We start from the raw sequence: 27039 nt of genomic DNA, 5'->3' as shown, positions 1-27039 counted from the left end.
TTTGTTTGTTTTATACAATCTGCACATCTTCCACTGCTTTTCAGTGAGAAAACAAGAGTTTGACCACGACGGTGGATGGCGTGGCCAGGCTCGTTAATAATATTGGGAGTAGTGGGTGAAGCTAAATCTGATCACAGAGGGAGGTTTTGCATACAGACACCTTGAATTATTCCACATTATACTCGAGGTCTCCCTCGCCCCTCCCGCCACCTCACAGGGGAGACGCGGAGGCCGCCTCCTCGCTCTACTTCGTCCGCTGGTCTTCCTCGTTCTGACTGTAGAGGCATAGAGGGGGGGCGAGAGGGAGACCTGCCTTTTTTTTTTTTTTTTTTGTAGGATGGGTTTTTAGGTTTTCCCTCCCTCCGTGCCGTGCGCATGTAGAGCTCAGTCCCCCAGGATGACTTTCACAAAGCTAGCCACGTCAGTTTCTTTGGCCTCGTGGGAGGTGAAGAAGGGATGTTGCTGTGGAGGAGACAGAGGTCAGCTTAGTCTGAATGAAATCAGGAGTCTTTCATAAGGGCAGACTTGCATCCCTAGCAGGACTGAAGACATAAAGATGCTAACCATCAGCTTTCTGTACTTTGTAGTTCCTTATAATCCTTACTTTGATGTCATTTTTTTATTATTATTGTCTGTCTTAGTTGCTTTGTCATTTTGAAATGACTTTCTTGTTTTTATTTTGGATAATGATGATCAGTTTTGATAGGCATTTTTAAGCCTTTTAAGCCTCACTTCATTGTTTTTGCCTTTAGAAGTAACTTTCTGTCTTTTGTATTGTAATTGTTCTTAAGGTTTAAGAGTTATTTATTAATGCACTTGTTACTTAGTAAAACAATTTAGGGGCTTTTTAGGTCAAATTTCACCTCATAAAGTTGTTTTATCAAAAGTGTCAACATGGGCTTATTTAGTCCATTTGTTTGGTTTTTGACTTTAACTTTATTTGTTTTTGAGGATTTTTTTTATTTCATCCCTGAGATGTTTTAATTTGGACCGTTCTTGTGTGAATCTACTCTTTAAACCCGTGTCTTTTCCCTCCCTGCTTTTGGATCTTCTTACATCTTGTGGAAATCATTTTGCATCTTTCTATAATGCAGTGGCGTCCTCTAGTGGCCATCTTGTCTGAAAAGTCTTTGCAGAAATGACAATGCTATTGTCTATCTGCATGTACAAATATATATATATATATACTTCTTTTTTTTTACATGATTTGTTGTCTTATTTAATACTTTATCATTCAATCTGTCTTTCTGATCATTTTTAGAATTTACTTCTTCCTTCTGTGGATTTATATTTCTACAGGTGTAGCTATTATGAACGTTTGTTCTCACTGTGCATCTCTTATTTTTTATTTTTTTAGCTTAACATCTATAGACTACGACAATCTCTCTGTTTATTTTGTCAGATTTCTTTATGCATGTAATTATTGTAAATGTTCTTTGGTTATTTTACCATCTATTTGTGCCTAGGATTTGTCTCTCTGAGGAGGTTTGGTATCTATATGTATTCATTGTAACGTAACTGACCACTACACTGTGCAAAATAACCACTTTGGTCTTGTGTGGTTTGATTTGGTTTTGTTGGGTGTGTGTTTTGTTACTTCAGCCTCTGTTCTTTGTTTGACTGACTTTCTTGTGGTCATACATCCCTTTTTTTTCCAAAATTGGGTCATTTAGGATCATTTTGCAGTCATGTGTAATAGTAGATCCTTTTATACATACGTTATAGATTTTATCAGCTCCGTAGTGTGTAATTAAAGCCGTGACAAGTAGAAAACTAGACATTAACAGAAGGACAAGGAAAAAAGAGGAAACTCACCATGAGTTCTGTGTATGTTGGCCGCTCTTTGGCGTTTTTCTTTAAGCTGTGGTCAAAAAAAGAAAAAAGAAAAAACAAGACCAAAATACAGAATTACTCTAAAACAACTTGCAACAAGTTGTTTCTGTACTTTCACATTCAGTTTTGCAGTTCACAGGAAACGAGCAAGACTGATTTGAGTCAATTAGTGTGATGGTGGATGGAACATGAACAGCCGCATGGCTCTGCCGGTAAAAATCAGCTGACTCCATTTTCTGAGAAATCATTTGCCCATCATTCGAGGACAGAAGAGTGAGAAGAAACGTCCATTCTGCAGGGAAAGCTGGAGTCGCAGCAGAATATCACAGACAGTTTATGCTACTTTGGGCTCAGAACACCAACAGATTGGTACAAGATCATCCTGCAGCAGAACAAAGAGCCCACACATGCAGACAGAACTGTGATGGTCTGGATTCTATGGAGGGCAGGATTCTGGAAATAAAACTATCTTCATCTACAGGGTACAAACCTGCGTCACAGGGCTAGAACACATGCTGCTCTTTATTCATCTAAATATTCAATTATGCTGGAGGTAACTATGCAAACTTCTCTGAGTTTGAATGAGTTTAAGTATTAGCACACAAAACACATCGGAGTACACCTGCAGGATTTAGATGTTTCATAAATCAATGAAAACTGTCAAAAAGGATGTTGGGTTCACCGACATCTCTCTGAATCATTTTGTACATCTTAGGCTGAAGATCAAATGTCAAAATTTGCTGCCCCTCATTAATGCCGTCACAGAAAAAAAAAGACACTTGAAAGCTTAATTCAAGCAAAAACTAGAGCTGCCAAAGTTTCCTGTAAATTCTCAACATAGCTTTGATATGTACAAAATGACAAATAAATAAAAAATACTCTTCAGCTGATGGAGTCAGATGAGAAAACACTCTGTCAACACTGATCACTGAGGAAACTGGTTTAATTAAATTATCTAAAACAAAGACTCTGGACCACTGGAATGTAGTCCACATTCTGGATGCATCCATGTCTGGAGTTTCTGCACTTCCCTGGATTTTCTTCAACATTTCAAGGTTCTAGTTATCGCTGCAGTTTGTGCACTTATTACTATCACATCGTTCCTTCCACTCACAACTGGCTAAAAAAAAACAAAAAAAAAAAAAAACGTTTTTGCCAGGTCAAAATTTTCCAAAAACCTGATTAGAAACCAGCTGCAAAGCAACAAGACAAGACCAACCATTTTGGTAAACCCATATGTTTGGATATCAACAACTGGAACACCACTTCTGCTGTTACTTTGTCAGAAGAAGTCAAAGGGCAGCAGAGTAAACCTGAAGGTCAACTTGAAACATCAACAAGAAATGTGACTGATCTCATTAGTTTCACGAAAAGGCAGAAGCCTTTTCATGATATGAAGAAAGGCTTTTCACACCATTCTTTATATTAAAGAGATCCGTCCGCAGCTCACGCAGTCACTGGCTGCATCTTCCTGTTACTATAATACCTGCATCTGTAACTAAGCAACTGAGAAAGGAGGAAACAAAACCAGCGGCAGGAAATAAGAGGCAACAAGTTTAAAAATGAACATCAGGTGGACACAGAGACAGATCCAAATCAGAGCTCAGAATTGATGCGTTGCAGTGAATGCGTTGAATGGCTGCTAGTGCCAACAGGTTGTATCAGTCAGGTGAAAAACTTTGCTCTTATGGGAATGGAAGAAAATAACGTTTTCTGACAGCTGTTACATCGTGGGCCTGTCAGGATAACAAATTTTGCCAGACGATTAATTGTCCCAGAACTTATTGCGATAAACGATAATATTGTTGTTTTGAGACAATTTTCAAGAAATACAATGGAAGAATATTATAAGAACACTTAGACCAATAAACTTTAAATTCTGATGAACATTTAAATATTGGAACTGGAAGACATAGTAAATATGCAAAATAAATAAACAAAACAACAGAAACAACAAGTAAAATTAATTTTGAAGTCTCTATAGGCAAAATTGTCTTTTAAAAAAAGGCATAGTTGAGACCAAAGCAACAGACTGAACACCAGTTTGGATAGAAAGAGAGAGAAAAGAAACACAATAAATCAAGCAAATGAAAATTTTTGCGATTGTTTTAGTTTATCCTGTGATTAATTGATTTATTATTTATTGTGACAGGCCTAGCTACATATGACGCCTCATTCAATGAAACAATTAAAATGGAATCAGTGACTTAAGATTTTTTGGGTCGCCTTTTTAGATCTCTTAACGTTTTTTACTCGCCGTCTTCCAAAAAGATGATTCAACTTTATCAGATGTAAACAAGCAACTTGCATAGGAAACAATAACATACTAATTCTATCAGAAACAACACTATTAACAACGATTTCCTGTCTAATCTGTGGTAGTTTTCATTTGCTTCTAGGAAAGTGGATCAACATAGAGTGACACAAAGACGTACCACTGAGAGGTGAAATCCACAAAGTCAGGGGAGAACCGGTCGGCAGGAAGCTGGGGCGAAGGTTCTTCTACCACCTGCTTCAGCTGCTGAAAGGGCGTTCCCCACGAGTCGTACGGGAAGCGCAGGATGGCAAGCTCGATCTGTGAACACGCACAAACTCGTTTCTTACACTTGAAATAAAGGTGAGGGTGAGACAAACGACTATGCAGAGCTGTGGGGAACACGGACAATAAATAGCTGTGGATTCCCACAATCTCAGTGAAAAGTGAAAGAAAAATCCACGTTTTCAGTTTTAAGAATTACTGAAATGCTGTAACCCTTCTTACCAGAAAGTGTGGGAACCAGTGATCTAATAACAGTTTTTTTTTACTAAAATACAAGATGTGTTTATTTTAAGATTTTTTTTTTTTTTTTAAACAACTTTAACTGGTGTGGCAACAAGTGTGGATGGTGCTGTATTCTCCCAACAGTTCAGGTGTTACTTATTTTTACTTAATAGCCCTACCATTGTGATTCCTAAACTCCAGATGTCGGATTTGACGTTGTAGCCTTTCTGGTTCGTCTCCGGGTTGATCCTCTCGGGCTGAGGTTGAAGAGATGAGACGGTCACAAATTTTTACGTTCGAACGACTACAGTTCTTAATTTATAGGAAAAGATGCTGCTTACCGCCATGTAGGGTTTGCAGCCGGCGTCCATAGTTTTAGCCACAGAGTCCACCAGGTAGCCGCTGATGCCGAAGTCGCACATCTTCACTTGGCCCTGAGTGTTGATGAGCACATTGGAGGGCTTCACATCTGGAGAGACAACAGAGCAAACAGCAGTTCTTGTTTGATTAGGAAAAAAAATGTTTTTGCGGGTTTTAAAAATGAGAAGCTGTCTTCTTACGTTCCACATGCTAAAAGAATTGTAAAATAAATGTAAAATAGATATTATAATTGATGTATCAGTACGCATGGCAGTTGTCATGTTACTACAACTTAAAATTTGAAACCAATACAAAGAAAAATAGTCGACACTATTTTTGACGGTGCAGCACAATGTTTCCTAGTTGAGAGAAAAATATGATTAGTTACAATATGACGATCTCATAGATCCCTTAATTATTGAAAAACAAGACATTTTAGCCCTCTTTTAGAAAATTATATAATTTAAAAGTGTCACTGCTCTGCTTTGTGAGACAGTATAAGAATATTCAATCTACTGAAACTGCATGTTTTTAATATTGAGGCAACAATTTAACTTATTACTTTAGAGCACAATAAATAAAATTCCAAGTTGATATTCAGGCACCCTTTATTTAATTAAAAGTTAATTAGAAATGTGTGTTTGCACAGCATACTACTTAGCACCAGTTCGGACCTGGTACAAAGTAGCTGCACTTAACTTCTCTTTTCATGCATCTGCATGAACATCTGTCTGCATCTTCCACCAAATGCTAAAGCCTCCTCAGAAAGAATGCTCAGGCTCCTCTTGTAGGCCATATTTTAGCATTTTATATTTTAACGCATGCATCAAAGTACGTAAGACGTGTGTACATTTTCCCTTTTCAGTGACTGACTGAAATTGCATCAAAAAGATCCCAACTGACGTTTAAGAAGGCAGGAAACCTAAGACATTTAACCTGTAGAGTGCTCTTCACCAGAGACAGCTTCACATTTCAGAACTTTTCTCGAGTATCGTTATGATCCTTTAATAGGATCTGGAAATAGTCTAAAGGAAGGAAGGAAGCAGCTGACTGGATATCGACAGCATCTCCGAGAGTTAAATGGGTTTCCACTCAGGCTCTTACCTCTGTGGATGACTTGCAGATTGCTGTGCAGATGCTCCAGAGCCTTTACTATCTGTAATAACAGAAGTCATTAATAAACAACTGGGAGTTGCATAGCAAATATCTAAAGCACGCATTCATGTGATGCTGCTAGTGAAGTAACCCACAGAGACAGCGATTTTTCCCAGGATGTCCTCGGGAATGGTCAGGTCCTTCTCGATCACCTGCTTGTAGAACTTGTCCAGGGAAGTGTCCATCAGCTCCATGCAGATCCACACGTCACCCTGGCAAAAGATGGGGGTAGGATTTGGAAAGAGATCAAGACACAAAGCAGCCAGACGGATTCCCATCAGACAGGAAGTTTAAAAAAAAAAAAACCCTAAAAGAGGAAATCCTGGTCATTCATTCATTGATGCAGGAAGTTTTCTCCATCCGATAAAAATCCTCAGAAGAGGTTTTAGTCACAAGAATGTTAGCCAGGAATAAAACAAAGGGTTAGCCCTGCTGTACATTATATATGTTATACATGAACTGCATGCAATATGGGAATCTTTTGTCATAGAATAGGAGCTGCAAAGTGATTTCAAATGATCTTGACCTGCTTGTATTCAAGTACATCCAGTAAGTTTCAGTCTAATGAAATGGTTGAACAAACAAGTTCTCCACTTCATTTCACTCTTTATTTATATAAACAGACAGCAATGTTCTGAACTGATGATGCAGTTTTCTTAAATAACATTTTTTTAGCAGCCATTTAAAGTCTCTGGCACAACTCATGTTTCCAATTTTATTCTTCAATTATCTTCCTTTTTCTCATCTCTGCCTTAGACAGGCTTTAAAATTGTCATTGAAACAGAGAGGACACCTAATAAATACTGTGTTGTACATTAGAGTCCATACAAAATAGCATACCTCTCTGAACAACGCTCCATAGAAAGTGACGGTGTAAAAACAATCCACTGTCCTCATGGAGATGTCCAGATCCATCAGCAGCCTCTTCTGCTCCTGAGTGTTAACAGTGGCCCGAATCCGCTGGAAGGGAACGACAGGAAATCTAATTCATTAATACACCGACCGTTTGTGTTGATTACGCAAGGAACAGCCAGAATCTAACAAAGTCAACTCATGGGGAACGTCCTCACTGTGGGGACCACCTGTAGCAGCAGTTGCTGAGGAGAAACTTTAGTCTACTCTTCTTCACAGCTCACTGAGGTCTGTAGAAATCGCAGCTCTCACAGTGCCTTGATTCTGCTTTTACTCTGTCATTCTGTTGCCCATTTACTGCTGTATTCAGCATCTTCAACCTGTTGATGACTTTGATTGGTTAAAAACTTCAGCAGTCTCATGGCCTCATGTTTCTCTCTAGAATACTTTGGTATGCAGAGGAGGTCACAGCATACTCATTCATTTGCAAAGTGTTCTGGTTCTGTGACTTCGGCACAAGCTCAGATCATCAACCCACCATCACCACAGCTTACGGTTGGTTCAAGGTGTTTGGGTTTTCTCCAGACGTGGTCCAGAGACGTCGCTACAGAAGTCTTGCGGCTCATTCAGATGCAACTTCCTAAGTCTAAGTTGTCCAAATTCCAGTTTTGTATATTCTTTCTGACTGTAGAATGATGAGTTTCAAATGGATGCACAGTTAAGAGTTGCTTCTCTAAGGCCGCTGACATTGTGTCAACACACACATCTATCTTCTAAAACCTCTTCGATTTACAGAGGTGGGCACACCTGTTACGACCAGGTAGGTGGTGTTGGTCGCGCGGGTCTAAAGTCCTGCTCTAGTTAGCTATTGGTTTCACTCTCATGAGAATTCCTCCACAGCTGTCCAAACTGACATAGAGACTACAGTCTTCTGATTGTGCCTGCTCATAGCTGCTCTACACAACCCAATGAGAAATAAAAACATTCCTGTAACATTTGATTAGATATTGACCTGCATGCCACGGTCAGTCGTTTTTGCAGCGTTCAGAGATTTCAACCACAGGGATGATTGCTAACTGACCAATGACAATGAGTTTAAAAGGTAAACTGATATATGTAAAGTGGATGTTTGGCGATAGTAGGTGTTCAGAGAGACTAATGAAAGCAGAGGGTATGTGATGTTCTGGGCGACAATAACAGGCTTTGATTTACTCACCTTAACAGCCATGATAAGGTCACTGGGCACATGCCTCATCTTGTCCACCACACCGTACGCTCCTCGTCCCAGTTCGCAGATCTGCTCCAGATCATCTGCTTTCACCTCACATTTCTGCTCCAAACACAGCAAGAGGACAGCGTCAAAGGGGTGAAACTTTTCACAATGGATGTGTTTCATGTCTACAAAGCTGCTAGTTGGCTTCCAGCATTTATTAATACATAAGGAGGGGGGGGGGGGGGGAAAATTTTAAGGGAAAAAAATAAATAAATTAAGCCCTTCTGCCAACGGAAAATTCCTATTATTTGAGGAGTTTAAAATAAATATTTTTACAGCATGATGGGCATTAAAGAGCATTCCTGTCTCCCCACAATCAGAAGAGTTAGAGACAGCTGTAATGTCCAACGGAGCGTTCTTTACAGCTAGCAGATGCTACTCTGAGCCCACCGGAATTATAAACAGTAAAGGCACCAAGGGAAGGAATAAAAGTCCCCAGCGAGACGCTACAGCACAAATAAAAATTCAACGGGGTCAGAAGTGGTGGAGCAACTGAGAAAGTATTACCTTTTCTCCAATTGTTACACAAGCCTTTGAATCCAAATCTCTGGGGGGTCTAAAAAACACAAAAGGTAGCATTATTACACATAAATTGGTTAAATTGGATGGCAAGAAACATTAAACGTGAAAATTGGCAAGCAGCAAAAAAAGCCCGTGATAAATTAAACCCAGATCCAAAATCAGCACTTAATATATAATTCTAAAAAAGAATTATTTTCAAGTGTATGTAATGGTTTGTTTTCATCCACGCTGCCACCATTTACTGTACACATCAGGGCTGGCAAAGGCAAGAAACTGTTCAATATTTTCTTATTTCTTGATTACATCAAAACATATATTTTTATTTAGTACATAATTATTACCCTCATAAAAATAAATGAAATGTTAAACGTAGATTTAACAAGCTAGAAATGAAATAAATGTTCTTTTTTTTTCTTTTAAATGTATTTAAAATCAGCACGTTAAAAAAAGGAATGTATGAAAATTATTGCCACTACCTGCAATGAAAATAAAAATGAGAAAAATTACATATTGCATCATACATTTTGTATGGAATTTAAGAATGCAAAAAAGGGATTTTTAATATAACATATTTCTATGTTTTTTTTTCATGTAAGAAAATACATGAAAAACAATTAATGACTTAAAACTAACAGCAGTACTACTAAAAAAAATATATAGAAATGTAACTAAAGTCTTTCTGCAGATGTCTGCATCTTAAAAACAACTGACTTAATTGAGATTTAAAAAAAAAATAAAAATCAGGACTGAAATGTGAGGTTGCAAGTATTTGTGATCAAAAAGGTTGAGAGCAGAAATTTGCTTATTTTGCAGGAACACGGTTTCTTCCTGTTGTTCTGTGGATTTGTATTTCTCACGTTCAGCAGTCTGACGAGGTTCAGATAAGATCAGGTATGTGCCGAGCAGGAAGTGAGGATCAATAAAGTGCAGGATTTACGGTGTATGTTGAAGGTAAAGAGCCTTACACGGCAGCAGGTGTGGGCTGCTCAAACACCTCTTTAGAGAGCTTCAACACCGGCTTCTTCTTACCTGCAAAACAAACAAAACAGCGTTAGAAATTTGCTTTTACAATGTTAGCTTCTCTAAAATATGAACATTTTGCACTCTACATTAAGCTAATTCCATTCTAAAAGCACAAAGTACCTATTTTTATGCATTTTTTATGAATAACAGCAGTGGAAAGAAAAAAAAACACCAAAAAAAAGAGAAAACGTCTGCAATTAAGACTGAGAGTAGTTAAACAAGAACTATTTATCACAGACTCTGGTGTGTACAATGTCATTCTGAATGCAGGGGATTTACTGTTCAGAAGCCAAGAGGCCTCTCACAACCTCTTCTATTAATAAAAACATTTTAATGTTTTTATTAATAGAAGCCAGAGATGGCATTATATATGTCAAATATGTAATAAGTTCACATTTGCAAAATTTTCAATATAGCTTGCATATTGAAAAATTACTTTGTTGAATTATTCTGCATTAAAATAAAATCTAAAAATGCATAACACAGAGATTTGTTTTAGAATTAAACCAAAACATAAAGGCATCAAACAGAAATCGGGCTATCAATGTATTTATCTAGACTGCTACAACTGCCTTCGCTAGCTTTTATTAGAGAGCAAAACTTTGCACCGTGACGGTCAAATGATCTTAAATATAAATATGCATTCACATTACATTAGAATACACAAGGACATCTTTATGTGACTGTGTGACGGCTCAGCTCTCCAACAGTACTTGTAGTACTTGAGGTACAAGCGACAAGTATACTTGGAACCACAAACTGACATATTTCTCTTAAAATGTTAAATCACATCTAGTAACCGTTCTGTAACTTTCTGTGCACTAGTTTGTGCAAACTTGTGTAATCCTGGAGCCTGTGTGAGGAAGGAAAGCAGACGGGTGGATGGCTGCACTGGCAGCGGAGCATACCACAAGATGAAAGCATACTTAGCGTCTTAACATAGCTCAGGATGAAAGAACAGTTGATCATCCTGCTCAACTTTCTGTTTTTTTTTTTTTGTTTTGTTTTGTTTTTGTTTTTTGCAGTCACAACAAAGAGAGCTAATTATATACAATTTTAAAATGAACAAACTGACGCGCAGTTCCAAAAGAAAAAACAAAAGCTGCATATTTGAGCAAAAATACGCAGCTAATTTGCTGCTAATTTTTAAACAGCAGCTGTAAAAATCCACATGTTGTGATCATTTCTTTCACAGCTACAAATACAGTTAAAGACAAATGGTGCGATGCCCGAGTGTTTCTGCCTGGGTGGATGAAGTCACTTAAATTATGAACCGATTCATCTGGATTAGAGTCAATCTACAATTTACCAATGTCATCATTAGTACTCACGGTTAAATGCAGTGTCTGGCTCCAGATCCTAGCTAAATGTTAGAGGTAAGAGGAAGTAGATGTCTGGCAGCCCGGGTGTTTTTGCCTCATATGAAGCTGCTGTACTGACAGTTTAATAGCAGTACGCTTTGTTAACCATAACTGCTTTCTGTGAGTCGTTGGGTTGCAGACCGTGTCTGGCTCAAACCTCCTCAGACCGGGTTGCAGAAGAGCAACCTGGTCAGTATTTACATATAATTGGATTAAAGTCTCAAGAGGGTTCTCTAGTTGGACCTAAGCTAAGCACTAAAAAACTGCATTACTACATGTTCACATATTACATTGGAGGGTTCACGCTGAATAAAAAGTCAATTTCAAATTAAGTCATACCACACAGCTATACTAATTTCAAAAGAACGTAGCAAAACCACAGGTAGTACTGCGTCAAAAGCTAAATATTCAAATCAGTTTTTGTTCTGTAGAAAGAGAAAGTAACTCAGCTAAGGACAATTCAATGTTATTCCACCGAAAGTTAACTGTAAAGCTAAAATCATAAGAAAAATAGCAACAACAAAACCTAGTATTGCAACAATCAGCAAAGCAAAAATAATTTCCTAAAAAAAAAAAAATGGTAGCAACACACGTTAAGACTTCAAAACTAAATAAATACAATAAAGAGTAACATAGTTAACATCACATTGTAAGTTAAATACATGGCTTAAATCAGTGATGTCCAACCTTTTTGCAACAAGAGCCAAAATCGTCAAATTAAAAAAAAAAAAAAAAAAAAACACTTGAGGGCCATAGAAAATTGTATTTTTTAAAATAAAAACAGATTTATTGTGCCTTTTTTTAAAATTATTTCTGCTCAATAATAAACTAAGAGTGCAAGATTTCATTGAGTCGAATAAAATGTACATTTTCTATTAAATTAAATTTAGCGCCATCAATCAGTTCTACTACATAATCTTGCTTTAAAAACATTGTGATATCCAAAATTATGTAGAAAAGAACAAAGTCGACCACTGATAACAGGTGAAGCGCCTGGCAAAATGCACGCTGATAGTTCCTATTTAACAAGAACCTCTAAAATCTTTGACATGATGTTTTATCTGGTTGTGAAATCACCACATATAAAATAAAATAAAAAAAAAAAGATCATTGTATCGTCCCACCAACAGGAGGCAATGATGATGTCTTACAATAAATGGCTATGAAGAAGATGACAGAATATTTCAGATTTTTCTTGAGATTGTTTATTCGGTTTGAGACATAGAAAAGCTGATAATCAAATTGTAACTGTATAGCAATGGATACTTAACAGTGTGTTTTTTTATCCTGAAAATATTAGGAAATATCATCTCATACTATTTAAAGCAACGCTGAAGGCGTCTCTCTTCAGAGAGCATGGAGCAAAGCCAAAAGAATAACTGGAATTTCTGACGTTGTCGTCTTGAGGGAAAATACAAACAAGTATCTGCAGATGAACCTGTCCTTCAGAGAGTTTTCCTGAAGCTTTCCAACATACACAGAAACACACACACACAGTGCTGTGTGTCCTGGTTTTTATCCAACTGTGCAGGGTGTGACGCTGCCGTCCTATGCAGTTCTCCACTGGTGGCCTCATGCTGCCAGCATCCTGGTCTCCACTTTCCAAAGCAGCTTTGTTGCAAAATGTCACTTTGAGCCCCTCCTACATGCATTTACACAGACAACAATAGTAACTGGAAACCGGGAACGCTGTAACAACTCACACTGTAAACCAGAAAACAGACGGAGAGTCAACACCTGCATCAAATCTGCACATTACCTGGTAATTAAAGTAATCTCCATCCATAAATTCTATACTAATCCCACTGAAATATTGTTCTGAGGTATACATCCTTCCGGAAAAACTCTATAACTTCGAAAATGGATGGAGGAAAAATCAAAGCAATTTAACTATACATTTTAGGTTGTAAAACAAAAAAGCCCAGAGCCATTTTAGATGGCAAAAAAGGTCAAATGCTTTTCAACTTTTCCAAATTTGGTTACTTTACATTTTCAAAATATCTTGATTTGATTTTATGCAACAAACCAGCACAGACTACTGTATAATTATGAAACAGTTATACATTTTTATCCAAACTTTTACTGTGGAAACAAAACACTGGAAATGTACAATTCAATGCTACAACAATAGCCTTAAACAAAATGAAAAAAAAAATAAAAATACTGCAAACAAACGCTTTTATAAGTCAAGTAGAGCAAACCTGTGTGTGACTTTATCTCAGCATAAATAAATAACACTAAATGTAATCACAGAGAACTGTTCAATCCACCATCTGAAGATGGAAAGACTGTAAACATGACGGTCCACCTAAACTGACAAGCTGGGAGAGGAAAACATTAATCAGAGAAGCAGCCAAGAGGTCCATGATAACTCTCAGAGAGCTGCAGAGATCCATAGTTCAGGTGATAGAGCAACTATTGGCCAGGAACGCCACAGAACAGCTCTTTGTAGAGGATTGGGGGAAATGAAGGTCCACATCTAAATCCAGTGAATCTCTGGTGAGACGTAGAAAATGATATTCGCAGATGTCTTCCATTAAATGGGAATGAGATTAAACCAGTTAGTTAAGAAGGATGGGCAAAGTTTCAGTCTGAAGACGCAAAGATGTCGGATTTTTGAAAAATACAAGAAAAGTCTGAGGGGACCTTACTAAAACTCACAAACCCGAGTTTCTAGATTTTTATCTGTAAGGGAAAAATATTGGAAAACAATAAATCCTTCTCCTTCCACTTCACAAGAATACACCAGTTTGCAATGATCTGTCTCAAAAATCTACCCCCAGAAAATGCATGCAATTCTGTGGTTGCAAAGTTACAAAGCGTGATAAAGTTCATGACGTTTGAATACGTCCACAAGGCACCGTTTGGTTTTAAGGTGCGTATACACTCAAATATAAAAATAGACTGCACTGTAGATATTTATAGACACAAACACATACATACCCATTCAGCTTCTGAGTTTGTTCCTGCTGTTAACGTGAAACCAAGTGCAAAATAAACATAGAAAGTTGACATGTCACGGACCATTTACAGTTTATGAGCAGCTTCTGGTTGCCGTTTGTTAACAAAAGACAAAAAAAAAAAAAAAGATAAAACTCGTTTCGCTTTTTTTTTTTTTACATAAGGATTCAGAGTGTTAAATTAACATAAAATAAGTGAAGAGAAAAAAAATCATGCCCACAACACTGGAAATGATTAACTAAATGTGAGCTTTAAGTGGCAGATTAACTGAGTCATGACGACTTCATGAGTTCCTCACCAAATTCAATTTGAGTCCGTCTAAAAAAAGGTGTAAGCACCTGAGGCATCAAAAAAAATATATTCCAGCAGAAGTCTGGCAACTTCCACATTTAGAGAAAGAAGGATCAACATTGTCTGCATCAACCTGCACTTCTTCACATCACTGACCAAAAACAATGCATTAACCGAAGGCCAGCTGTATGATTACAACAGAGCAACAACATAGTTTTTCCTTCTTCATGAAATGGACTGGAAAATGCTTCAGATGTACTCAGATCATGAGGCAAGAAGCAGCATGTTCCTCGCAGCTAAAGAACAGAAGCCTACTTCAAACCTCTGCAGAGATCTTACCATGGAAAGCCATGAAAAACACTGGCAATGCAAAGGTTTCCCAAAACAAACATCCACCCCAGTAAGGGCAGATGCATATGCAAAGTGCGCAATGACATGTCTAAACTAACAACAGAAACACAGGGCTTGCGGAGCGTCGGTTGAGACTGCAGCTATGTGAAGCAGAAATGACAGGAGGAGCGCCGAGGTGTAGAAAAGCAAGCGAGAAGAGGTGGTGGGGGTCGGAGGGGCAGAGGATTATGTAATGTGTGTGGCTGGAAGGAATAAGCAGCAGCTCTGTTGTGTTTCGGAATACATGAAGCAACGATGGAACACAAATCCAGCCATATCTTGCAGTTAGAGACAAGATGTCAGAATAACTGAAACCTGGTAAATGCAAAAGTCCGCGAATGCTTAAACGGTGCACATGAAGCTATCGCAATACAAGCGTTTAAAACAAGCTCCACACAAATGACAACCAACCAGTGGTATCCTGTCTAATACTGACTGAACGTTGGAGTCACTGAATGAGCATTGATTCATCAGCGTCAGACACTCGGCTAGCAGTAGACTTTTGAAACTGTTGTAAAGACACCACCATGGCAGGTTCTACATCTTCGCACATTCACTACATGTGAGGACAAAGGTTCACTGAAACACAAAGGAAAACAATCTTAAATCTTTCTAGTATGGATCAAAAACTGTGCTGTAAACAACTCAGTAGTCTGAGGATATGCAAGTGAAAAAATAAGATGACAAGAAAGATTCAATTTACATACTTGTATCATCCCTCCTCCCCCCCATAAAATAAAGTCATAGAATTCCCTTGTTTTTTTAAACCAATAATTTCTGCTCATTCCCTGTGAACTAAAATAAAAATGTATTTTCTAGCTGAGGGAAAAGTAAACATACTTTAAAGGAGATGCTACTTATAGCCATGTACTACTTGACATTGGTCAGAGGAATGTTTGCTCCACTCCTGCCTTCCAGCTCTGAAATGACCGAGGGGTTTCTTGCACAGACAGCCCAGGTAAGCAGAAGGGATATCAATAAGGTCAGGGTCTGGGCTTTGACTAGATTCCATTTGTAATTCCCACGTCTGAGGTCCTCGTCATTCTGTAGTGCCCATTTCTGCTTCAGTTTTAATTTCTTTATTTTCCTTAAGCGTCTTCTAATGCACGGTAGAATTCACAGATCTGATGTGATAACCCTGTATGGGATTTTAGAGATTTTACATAAGAATAGAACACTTAAATTAAGTAAAGTGTCTTAATTAGTTTGCCATATGAAACTACATTACAATTTTAAAAAGATTGGTTTGCTTCAGTTTTATTGTTTTGGCCCGCTAAAAATGACCTTAAATCTCTAAACTTCTAATTTAGGCTTCAGAGAGGTGTCCTAATCTCCTTTCGTACATGTTTCCATTTCATTTGAAAATATATTCTTCCTGCTTGACTTCTTTTGCAGCAGTTTCTGCTGCGTGTAGTTTTCTTTGTAGTAACGCCTACTGTTGAGTAAGGTTAATGTAATGACTGTTCCAGTTCTCTAGTGTCCGGATAAATGACAGCTCCACTCTGTCAACATCACACCCGCTTGCACAACAACGTTATACTGCGGTATAGTCAATGTTCATTTACGGTCCAGTAAAAATTATGTAATGACACGATTGTGCAGTTTATGATAGGATTTAATCAAGTTTATGTGTATTTCAGTGCAAATGTACATAATAAATAAAACATTTCATATTATAATGTAATGCTTGTTTAAAGGTGTAATGTATATGCTTTCCATTCTCAATGGGTAATCATATTAAATTAAGATTTTTCCTAAATCAATCAAAAATAATTGCAATCTTGTTTTCTACTGTTATCAAGTGCAAACATGTAAGTGATTCAAGCGAAAACCACATCATCATCAAAACCTTAAGCTTCCTAAAATAAGCTTAGAAAAGCAAAATTCCCCAAAAAGGAAATGTAACAGTGGGTAAAGTGCCATGATGGCAGCATCGGCTCACACCACCAAAGTCTAAGCAGAAGCAGAGCAGATAGCTATGCTAGAAAACATGTCATTCACACACATGATGATCTATAATGTCAAACAAAAACAAAATAAAAAAGATTTTACCTGCTTTCATTATTATATTAAAACCAAACCAAAATAAGTACAAACTCTCTTTGACAGACAAAAGAGGGTTGAGGGCGTTTAGAAAATATCCAAAGCCCTTCAAAAACACAATTACAGTATACAACATAAAATAAACTCCTGTGACAGACCACAATATTACAATATGCCACAAATCACCTTAAGGATCAGGTCAATTCGATGAAAACCACATGTTCTCTACAGTATGCAACTGTAAATACAAACGTGTTAGGCACATCACAATAATTTGACATTTGAACAAAGACACCAAGCCTTAAAAAGCAATCTCAACAACCAGGCAGTCAGCAAAGGGAACCCGACAGAGCAGGACATTCAATAGGCAATTGATTAATCAAACGATTTAAATGCTCAGTAGGTACAACCTTTCGCTTTGCAGAGAATTAAAGGTCTGCTACCGATAATCAATAATCTTAAAATTATAAAGTTAAAATGCATAAAAATCTGAATGTTACATGTGTTAGTTAGGCAAATAACAGAACAACAGATATAATGGATAACTGAAAAAAACTGATTTTGGATAAAATTGTGCATACATTATTCCTGCACCAATCAAAGAGCTCAAAGTAAAAGTCGACTGAGTTGGTATCAAAGACTTGCTTAAGTTCAATATTTAGAAAGGAATCATTAAGGAGGGGTTCCATCCTAAGGACCTGTCAAATATTGTATTCTACAGGTTGAATAAAGTACAGTTTATTTAACCGTACTTGAATGAATAAATTCAATTTGATTTATTAAAATCAAATTGAAATAAGTTTGATTTCAATAATCCCAAAGGTTACCTTGTGTAAACAAAAAGAAAAAGTCTGGTATGTGGTAGGGTTGGGAATATTTAACATTTACAGAGTATTTCCCATTTTTCACATTTCAACTTAAAAATGTCCCCATTCATCCTTTCTTCAGATTGTAATGGATAATTGGTATGCACAATTCTTTCCTTGTTCTTGGTCATTCTGCTGCCCTCGGTATCAAAGTAGTAAACCATGGCAGAGAGTGTGGGTTAGTTAAAAGCAGCAGTACACATAATTCCAAGTAATTTCCAGCACATGAGCACAAGTATGCAGGGAAATGCCAGAGGGAGGCCACAGGAGATGTCTGTGCTGGGACACTCCTTGTTCCCAACAAAACCAGCACAGATGAGGAAGGTGAGAAGCCGGCTTCCCTGCAAAGAACGCACCTATCGTTTCTCAAGACGTGACAGCGAGAAGGTAACAGCGAAGAGAGGCAATGCTCCTCGTCACTGCCAAGAATGCATGCATGCTTGCAATCGGCCTCGTCATGCATGCATGTCGGCTTCTTAGTCTGCTGAAGGCGGAAGCTGGCACTGACAATAAAGGCTTGCTCTGGGATTTGTGCTGCAGAAATAGAGGCAGAGTGCAGGCAGAAAGCCTCGAACTGTGAGGGCAGACAATGTCCTGGCTGGATAATGAGCCCAGATGACTGGGGATGCACAGTGCCAGCTGCTAACCCACACATGCACCCCAGCTGGAATTCAAACAATCCCAAAGCTTCTCAATGGAATTCCACAGAGCAGGAGGAAGATGGATCAATCACAGAGGGAGGGAGGCAGTAAATCGCAAACACGGACTCAAGAAGGGACGGGGGAAAAATACAGGAACAGAGAGGGGAGGGAGGCTATTGGCAGAGCAGGATTTGAAAATAACTCCAGCCAGCGCCCTCGGTCGTTTGCCCCCTCCGACTCTGGCAGTTTGTGAGATACTCTACACTTCCAAAGATGGCAGCTCCTTTAGGTTACAGCTGCTGGATGCTCTTTTGGGAATCATGTCGTCATTGGCTCACGCTACAGTTCCTTTGCAGTCAGATCAAAATGACTAGCACAGAAGGTTCTGCCGATTACCAGGAAGAACATCTGAAGGAGTTGCTGGGATCTGATTTCAAATCCAAACCGGCTGTTTTAGAGAAACTAAACGTGTGAGTAAAATGCAACAAGAAGGAACCTACAACATTTTGGTTCTCTGCTAGAATCAAAACTTAGACACACTTTCAACTAAATGAGCCCTTCATTCTGCATCTGCACCAATCATCCCCATGCAAAAGTGTTTTTTGATGGAAGATAAATTGAATCAGTTGAGAAAGTGAATCTTCACAAGCCCCACATTTGCATTTCTGTGTGTGAAACTTTAAAAGAGTGTGTTCACTTGAAAGCCCTCTTTGTCCAAAAGTACCATGGCTTCATAAACATGTACTGCACCACACATTCAGATGCATTTAGATGTGAACTTAACACCATAAAACTAAAAGCAAACTAATGTGATTAGCCTCCTATCAGATCTAGTAGCTGAAAACTAATGTGATACATTGAATGAGAAATACGACTTATTTTCCTGCAGATATTGTACATTTCAGTTAAATAAAACTAAACTACTAGTAAAAGAGCAATCTTGACCCAACCAAAGGTCAGTCAGATATTGCTTTTTCAAGTCACAGCTGAGTGCATTTAAAAACCAACTGTTTTTTTTTCAACTCACCTTTTATTAAAAATACTAAAGCCCATTTCATTGATTACTTTATGCAGGCGTGAGGAACACAAAGTGTCTTCATCTCCATGATGATCAACAATCCAGCCTTCGCATGAAAAACACTTTACAGACTGAGTCACTTCACTGCAGCCTGAAATTATGGCTTACTCACTCATTCAGACGACTGCTTTGAAATCAACAGATGCTCACGTTCGTGGCTGGTTTAGGTTACATGTTTTTCCATAACACTAGAACACTGTCTTTCCTTTATGGAGAAAACAAGGTTGCCTCACAGTTGGTTATAATTTAACACTTTGGGACACCTTAAGCTGGGGCCATGCAACACTCTTCTTTTTTTCCCCGAATTTACCCCAGATTCCCATTTGGGGAAGGTTGCGCCAATCTATACTGGTTGTGGTCAGTCGGAAGGACGAGTCAGCACAAAAAGCTGTTAGTCTGAGACTGGAAGAAGACTGAAGTCTGCAAGTGCAAAAAGGAAAAATGATCTGACTCAAACTCAGCTGCAGTCAAACAAGCATGTTTGATTTTTTTAAGCAGATCTGGACGCAGCCAGGAAGTAGGATTTTATCTCCAACCCAACTGCAAATGCTTTCTGCTGACAGATAAATAAAAAAAAAAGAGAGAGGCTGGGAGGTGACATCAGCTGGGAGCAGACTTTCTTTTTCTTTTTTACAGCTTTATATGTAACTATTCACAAACCCACAAAAGCAAGGAGCATAACGCAAAATACTACCTAGGTAATTATTAGCATAGCAGAACTGAAACACATACATATACTCGAATATTTAAGCCTGAAATACAGTAAGTACTGAAGGGTCTTACTGAAATAAACCAAACAGCTGCATACTGACCATAATCTGAATTGGGACTTAATTGACATATCTCAATGAAAAACATTTCCAAATAGAAAAATACCATCCATCATATAACCCTAATGTTTATTTGCACAGCCCCAAATGTCTGACAGAAATTCAAGGATTTCTTAAATATGCATGAAAGAATCAAAACGACACTCCAAGTATGTTTTTGATGAGAGAATAAGATTATAACATGATGTAGCTTAAAAGAGTCAATTTTACATAATACCCTGTGTAAGACAGAAACAATATACCTCTTTTCTAAATATGTCGAGACTGGGAGAGTGTGTCCTCAGCTTTTTGAATCTTGTCTCTACCATTTTTAGCTTCTAACCTACAAAAGGCATTATAAAATTATATTAACATTGTTTTTATAGCCTGCTTTTGAAGGTTTGTCTACCTAAACCAGCTACTGATTCCTTGAGAAAACAAGATAGTGTTTCTTTTTTATTGTGCAACTGATTTTTGGCTTTTACTGAGGTGCTAATTGGAGGGGGGAAAAAAGACATGTTAGAGTGAAGAACTGCTGATTGCAAATTTCAGTCCAAGGCAGAGGAGCTTAAGAATGTATGCGTGTTCCTCACACATATGTAGGACAGCACAATTAATTAGGAGAGGACTAGATGGATCAAGGTGAATCTGCAGAAATGATCAAACTATCAAGGAGAAGAAGGCTCTTAGCCAAAAGAGAAAGACTCTCTAGATGCACAATGTACAAGGTAGATGTAGAGGAGATAAAGATCTAAATATAAAGATAAAATTTCAGCTGGATGAAAGCAGCTGAAATTAGCTTCTTTCACAGAGTAACCAGGGTATATAGAGTGTCATCTAACTGTCGTCTTGTTTGCAATAGCACAGCATCTTTTCCCCAATGAAACAAAAGTCTGCTGAAAAATCATTGAAAGATCTCATCAGAATACAATGGCCCCAGAATACGATGGCCCCAGATGGAGGTTTTCCATGTATATCGGCAGGTACGTACTGGGAAGAGATCGTACGGCAGCTCCACAAACTTATTGGAGGGACTATACATCACTTCTTGCCTGGCAGCACATTAAGATCCACCAGGAGGAAGCTGGAGAGAGTTTCTGCATATAAGGCTGTCTAGGTGTTGGAGAGGGTCAGGGAAGATCGGGCAGTGGGAGGGGAAGCGGATGGCTTGATGGACGAAGTCAGGAACCTGAATTTCTATTATTATTTTTTTTAAACGTGTGAATCATGTAGAAGAAAAACTTATGCTCAAAAAAATGTACAGCTTTGAGTTGGAAGAAAGAAAACCAACACAAAGAAGCATCATTCATTCCAGTCTCAATTTAGCAGCACAGATGCAGCAGCTACATTTATCACTTAATTTGCATCTCTTAACTTGCACTCTTTTGGCCTAGTAAGGTGCAACACTCCACCTCCCCTGATCTTCACCCTCCGCCTCATCTCAGCAACAAGAATCTGAAACCTGCTGCCAACCTCGACAACACCTGAATTTATGCCTCTCTCTCCCTTTCAGCCTTGCACACACAGTCACAGAGGCACCTTTTTGTTCCCTGCTACAATAAGAAGCAATTATTTCTTGTCTGGATGTGGTTGATCATTTGAACTACACTCAACTAAACAACAGCCATCATCAACGGCCATCAAAACAGCAAATTTGGTGAAAACAGCTGAAATAGCCAGACAAACACGGTGATTGTGCAAGACTGGGGCTGCAGGAGGAGGCAGCTGTTGTGCACAGAGCTTGAGGTAAAACTAAACTGTTAAAGAGGCAATCCAGCACACGCAGTTTTTACCCAATATTTAACAGGTACACCTAAAGGTGATGCAAGCGCAGTTTTGATGTTTCATGTCCTGATGAGTTTTGCTAAAATCAGTCCAGAAATAAAGTTATCACACAACATAACTGTGCCAGGGAGAATATTTGGTTTTGCAGTGCAATCATTCCTCATGAGACCCAATCCGATTCAGAGCCACATTTCTGTAGTTAAAAACAAAAACAGATGGCACCCAAAGCTTGATTGAGTCTTGCTTTTGAGTGACCAGTTCTCAAGACATGGGAAATACATCACAGATGCACCAAAAGGACACACTTGAACTTGTTTCATTTAATAGACCATCACTAGTCAATGCATAATTGTGAAGTGGAAGGTAAGAAGTGAAACTGAAATCTGGAAAACATACAAAAGAAGTCAAAATTATTCATAACGCTGGAATATTTATTTCATTTTACCAACTGACTTTTTTTTTTCTTTAAATGAATGAAAATAAATGCTGAAACTGAAACTACCACGGGTGTGAATAGTTTTGGAGTGAACTGTACGTAAAATTGTTTATCAAGTTTTATATCTGCCCTCTATGAATCTTCTGTGGGTAGAAAACAATAATTTTGTTTCTATGATTAGGTTTTAAAGATAAAACTTTTATCTTACAAAGAAAGAGTTGAAAACATTTTCTTGATTGGGGAAAAAAAAAGCATACTAAATGGACAAAAAAAAGTCTTGTCCTATTAAAGTTGTTTTATGTAGACCTTTCAGCAAAAATACATAGAAGACCTACTATAATCAGCTGTTTTATTACTTGTCCATTTAAAAACACTAGTCAGCTCTGTATCAGTGTTGGACAAAGTCATTAAGAGGCTCTTTGGAGAGATTAAAGAGCTAAGTGAGGCTCTGGTGCAACAGGTTACGGACCCCTAGATTCGATCAAAGCATATTCATGTGTTTGTATGTCTCAACTTTTACTGAACCATTCAATGAACTAAGATTCTGTTGGGAGTTGAAGTTGATACTCGACACAAAAAATTGTGTCTCTTAATGACATCTGAAGCTGTAACTGTGGCAAAAAAAGTGAATTTACAAAGTATTTCAGAATGGCCAAAACATTTTTTTTGTATTTTAGATCATAAAAACTTTTGAAAACCCTGAATGAGTTTCCTTCCACTTTACAATTAGCCACTACTTTATCCTGCTCCAAAACATTAAGTGCCAGTAAAATACATCGAAATCTGTAGTTGCAATGTGACATGTAAAAAATATTTAGGGGATATGCAAAGGCACAGCAATCCCCGGTAACGATTGTATGAAACCTGCAGGCTTATGCTCTCCATTTTTCTGAGGCATTACTTTTAAGTATGGCACTTAAGGTGCACAATTTATCAATATTTTCTTAACAAACCTGTAGTTTTATTTGCCTTCTATGACAGATGAGATGAAGCGGTCAAATGATACCACTGAATCCTAAAATTAGTCTCCATGAGTGATGAGCACAAGCATAAGGAGGAAGCTTAAAAAGATATGCTACCCCTTCATTAAGTCTAAAACGACTGCAAAAAGCCATAGAGCTGTCACACAGGTGAGCCATCTGGTGAGTCATGAATCTGCTGAGCACAAATCAGCCATTCAGCCATGGAGGCTTTAGTTTGATGAGCAAATTTTTCTTATGAGGTACTAAAACACATGTTGGCTGCCCAACATTCAAGGCTTTCTGTGCTCACAAAACCTTGAATGCACAAAGACAATCCCCTGATTCTTGAGAATTCAGTCTCTCAAATATAGGAGTTTACAAAAGCAGAACTGAACGGCGGCATGTAAAGGTGGAGCAAAACTACTGTAGGAATACCGCAAACAATCCCAGAGAGACTCGACTGTTAGCATCTCTAATTCAGCTCGGTTTTTAGGCTTCCTTCACATTTTCCAGACTCAAATTCCTCACTTTTTACAACGTTTAAGGCCTTCAACTACAAAACATTAATCTTTAACTGGATGAATAGTCATCGAGTTTTATTACCTGTAGGTTCAACAAATCATGAAGCCAAACGATGACTTCTGCAGTGTGGTATGGAGACATCTTACTGCTGTTTTGGCATAAGGACTATAAATCAGCTCTATTTCAACCAAAATATCCAACACTACGTAGATTTTATTTTTTTACTCCAATTTATCAAGTCCCCAAATGGCAATTCATTTGTAACAAGTAGTGGGAGTTATCATACATTCCCACAACAGCAAACTAAAAGATTTAAACAAATAAAATAAAATAAAATAAATAATAAAAATAAAAAAGTTCTACAAAGGGAGGATATTCAACTGTAGTGTATGGGATGGGTGGAATACAGCAAGATTTATTTGGGTTTTAGATACTGATCTGGACTAGAATAGGTCCATAATGTCACTCAGTTGTAATTTTTTTGCATTCTTTGATAATGCACCACAAGCAGTTACGACAGCACCATTAGTGATCTTCGTACCTTTATAAAATACTAACTTGGTGCTTTAATTCATATTTGGACCAGGTTTAAAACCAGAGCTCCAGTTCACTTTAATTTTAAACTTGTCAAGGGTCAAGAAAAGTAGCAAAATAGTTCATTTTAATGAGGGTATATTTAATAAGTCAAAAACTACTAATTGGTCAAATTTCATTTTAAATACAAATCAGTGTAAAAAAATCTTAGCTATTATTTATATAAGCATCTTTAAATTAGCATCCTAATAAAAATAATTGTATTTGATGCAGGATTCTCTATAGCTCATGGTTCGCATAAACTTTTTAAAAGAACATTGAACAAAGGATCTAGCAAACTAAGGTCAGAATGCCTCTAAATAATAACAATGCTAGCTAAAGATTTTTTAGATAACATCACAAGATGATAGGTCAAACCATCACAAGATGATGGTTTGACCTATCATCTTTGTGAGGCAAAACATCTGCATTTCCAACACTAATGTCCATATTGCTCGTCCTGATTACCAGCTGGATGAAATAATGAACAACTGCCTTAACATGGCAAAAAGGACATTCAAAAAACAACGTATTTCTTAATCCAGCTAATTCTGATATTTTGCCTGAATGTTTGACCAGGACTTAACATTTAGCTTCAATCAGAATCTGATGACAACCTGCAAAGCAGTAACAGCTCAGTCAAACTGCTTCCACTGAAATTAAAGCTATGAACCTGCAAGAAAACCCACCATTTATCGAGTATGAAGCATTTAAAGTTACTCAAACAAAGAAAAGCAAGAAATTCCTCACACTGGAGGGGCTGCAGACAGCAAATCTTTCAGCATATTTTGCTCAGACCAACTCTTTTCATCGCTGGGGACCATTAATGTCTCACATCTGCAGCCGTTTGGCCTAAAGGTGACCAGTGGAAGCAATTTTCATTCAGCACAAGCACCATTTTGTTGTTTCAGAAACCTGCAAACGAAATCTGAATTAAAAGAAAAATCTGAAGGGAAAGATTAGGCGGCTGCACGACAGCGGCCTCGTGCACCAAGCGACGTCAGCGAGTGACAACCGAAACCCACTTCTGCTCTCAGGAAAGCCCCTGACCGACTCATTCATGTACAGAACATAAATAAAGCGTGTGCATTATTCATCACAGGATGAGCCGGATGCAACAAGACAGTTCCTCTGTGTAGGTGGGTGGACACTCGACTGTAGCCGATAAACAGGCCCTGGTCATCCGGGACTTTCTCCCTTCTACCTGTACAACCACCCCTCTCCCACCCAGCCTGTTGCAGTTGGAGTGTGTGATCTGTGTGTGCTCTGCAAGTTGTGCAATAAACCAGCCTCACTTTGGACTTCTGGGAAACACAGAGAGGGGAGGAAGAGCAACAAAAAAAAAAGAAGACCTGAGCTGCATTTACTGCAGCTGATCCCCCCCACCAAGAACTACATGCAAACTGCCTGCACCGTAGATCCTGAAGAGCAGGGCGGCTGCAGGGCCCAGGCGTTACTGCATGCTGCCTGAGCTCGGGGTCAAAGTGTGCTGAGCATGCGGCACATCAGTGGACACCCAGGTGTTTCACTCGTATCCAGTTTCTGGATAAAAGCAGCAGTTGACTCTTTCCCTGCAGACTTTTAAAAGACTATGCAGCTCTTCAGCTCTCCACCTCCTTGAAGCTCGTTTTCTATTTATAGATTTTTTTAAAATTATTATTATTATTTTGTCTCCAAGAAGCAGAGACAGATCTGAGCACTGACAGCTGCAGAGTGTGCTGCTCTCCTGCACCAAAGCTGCACACTTTTTGGCCCTGGACTTGACATGGCACTTAGGATTTACCTTGAGCAGCGTGCATCAACTCGTGCAGAGTTGATTATAAAGAGTTCAAGCGTCCTTGTCTTTTCTCGTGACTGTGGCCAACATCCCCAGCCTGTGCGCTGCTATTAGCGTCAGTATGAGAACACACAGCATCGTCTTACCAGGAACTGTGCAAAGGGGAAGATCTCAAACAGGAAATGCAACTGACCCTCCTAAGCCTTGTAACTTTAAAATGCACCGACCGTGCTCGGGCTGCAGCCTTGCACGTTGCGAACCTTGCAGCTGTGATTGCATGTGGCTAGTTTTGCACAGATCGGCTTCATTTTCTTACCTCCCTTTGGCTGAGGCATTTCCCCTCTGCTTTGATGAGGGGGAGGGGAAGCACAAAAGACTTTGCCTTCTTTCTCGCTCCCTCCCTCCATCGCCCTCGTACTGGAGCTTCGGCGGCTTGCTTTGCAACAAAGATGCAAAATACAAGCCTCGATCTTCATGCACCTGGAGCCTTCTTGGGTCCGAGCCGTGCGTGTCCGTGCACGGGGCGCGGGTACGGATGCACAGCCCGCGCAGGCGTCGGGAAAGCGGGTAATTTTGCAAATGCGCTGCAAAGAATTCTCCGCAGCACTTACATGATGGGCCAAGGCTGGCAGCTGAAAGCTCCTAACTTGGATCAGAGTGAGCCCCTGCGAGACAACGTTCTTCCTGCTTGGACCGCAGAGGATTGTGGGAAACTGAGTCGCGGGATTTAAACGGCGCGAAGCTTTCGCTGGCTGCGTTTCACAA

At 38.7% G+C, this 27039-nt stretch overlaps 1 protein-coding gene across 1 annotated transcript; it reads right to left on the bottom strand.

The window, feature by feature from the left end:
* On the bottom strand, window positions 1-26992 carry map2k6 (mitogen-activated protein kinase kinase 6). Its single transcript, XM_015039451.1, has 12 exons — window positions 26591-26992; window positions 9722-9785; window positions 8742-8790; window positions 8178-8291; window positions 6950-7069; window positions 6205-6321; window positions 6059-6110; window positions 4936-5063; window positions 4774-4851; window positions 4269-4408; window positions 1816-1861; window positions 1-462 (listed from the first exon to the last, which is right to left on the bottom strand). The coding sequence occupies exons 1-12, from the start codon at window positions 26748-26750 to the stop codon at window positions 385-387; spliced, it is 1146 nt and encodes a 381-aa protein (XP_014894937.1). The 5' UTR covers window positions 26751-26992; the 3' UTR covers window positions 1-384.
* Window positions 26993-27039: the final 47 nt, after the last annotated feature.

The sequence above is a fragment of the Poecilia latipinna genome, unplaced genomic scaffold (assembly GCF_001443285.1).
Source record: "Poecilia latipinna isolate Pla-1442-1.1 unplaced genomic scaffold, P_latipinna-1.0 Scaffold472, whole genome shotgun sequence".
Classification (NCBI taxonomy): Eukaryota; Metazoa; Chordata; class Actinopteri; order Cyprinodontiformes; family Poeciliidae; genus Poecilia; species Poecilia latipinna.
Note: the sequence above shows the minus strand (reverse complement) of the source record. Positions and strands in the feature narration are given on the sequence as shown.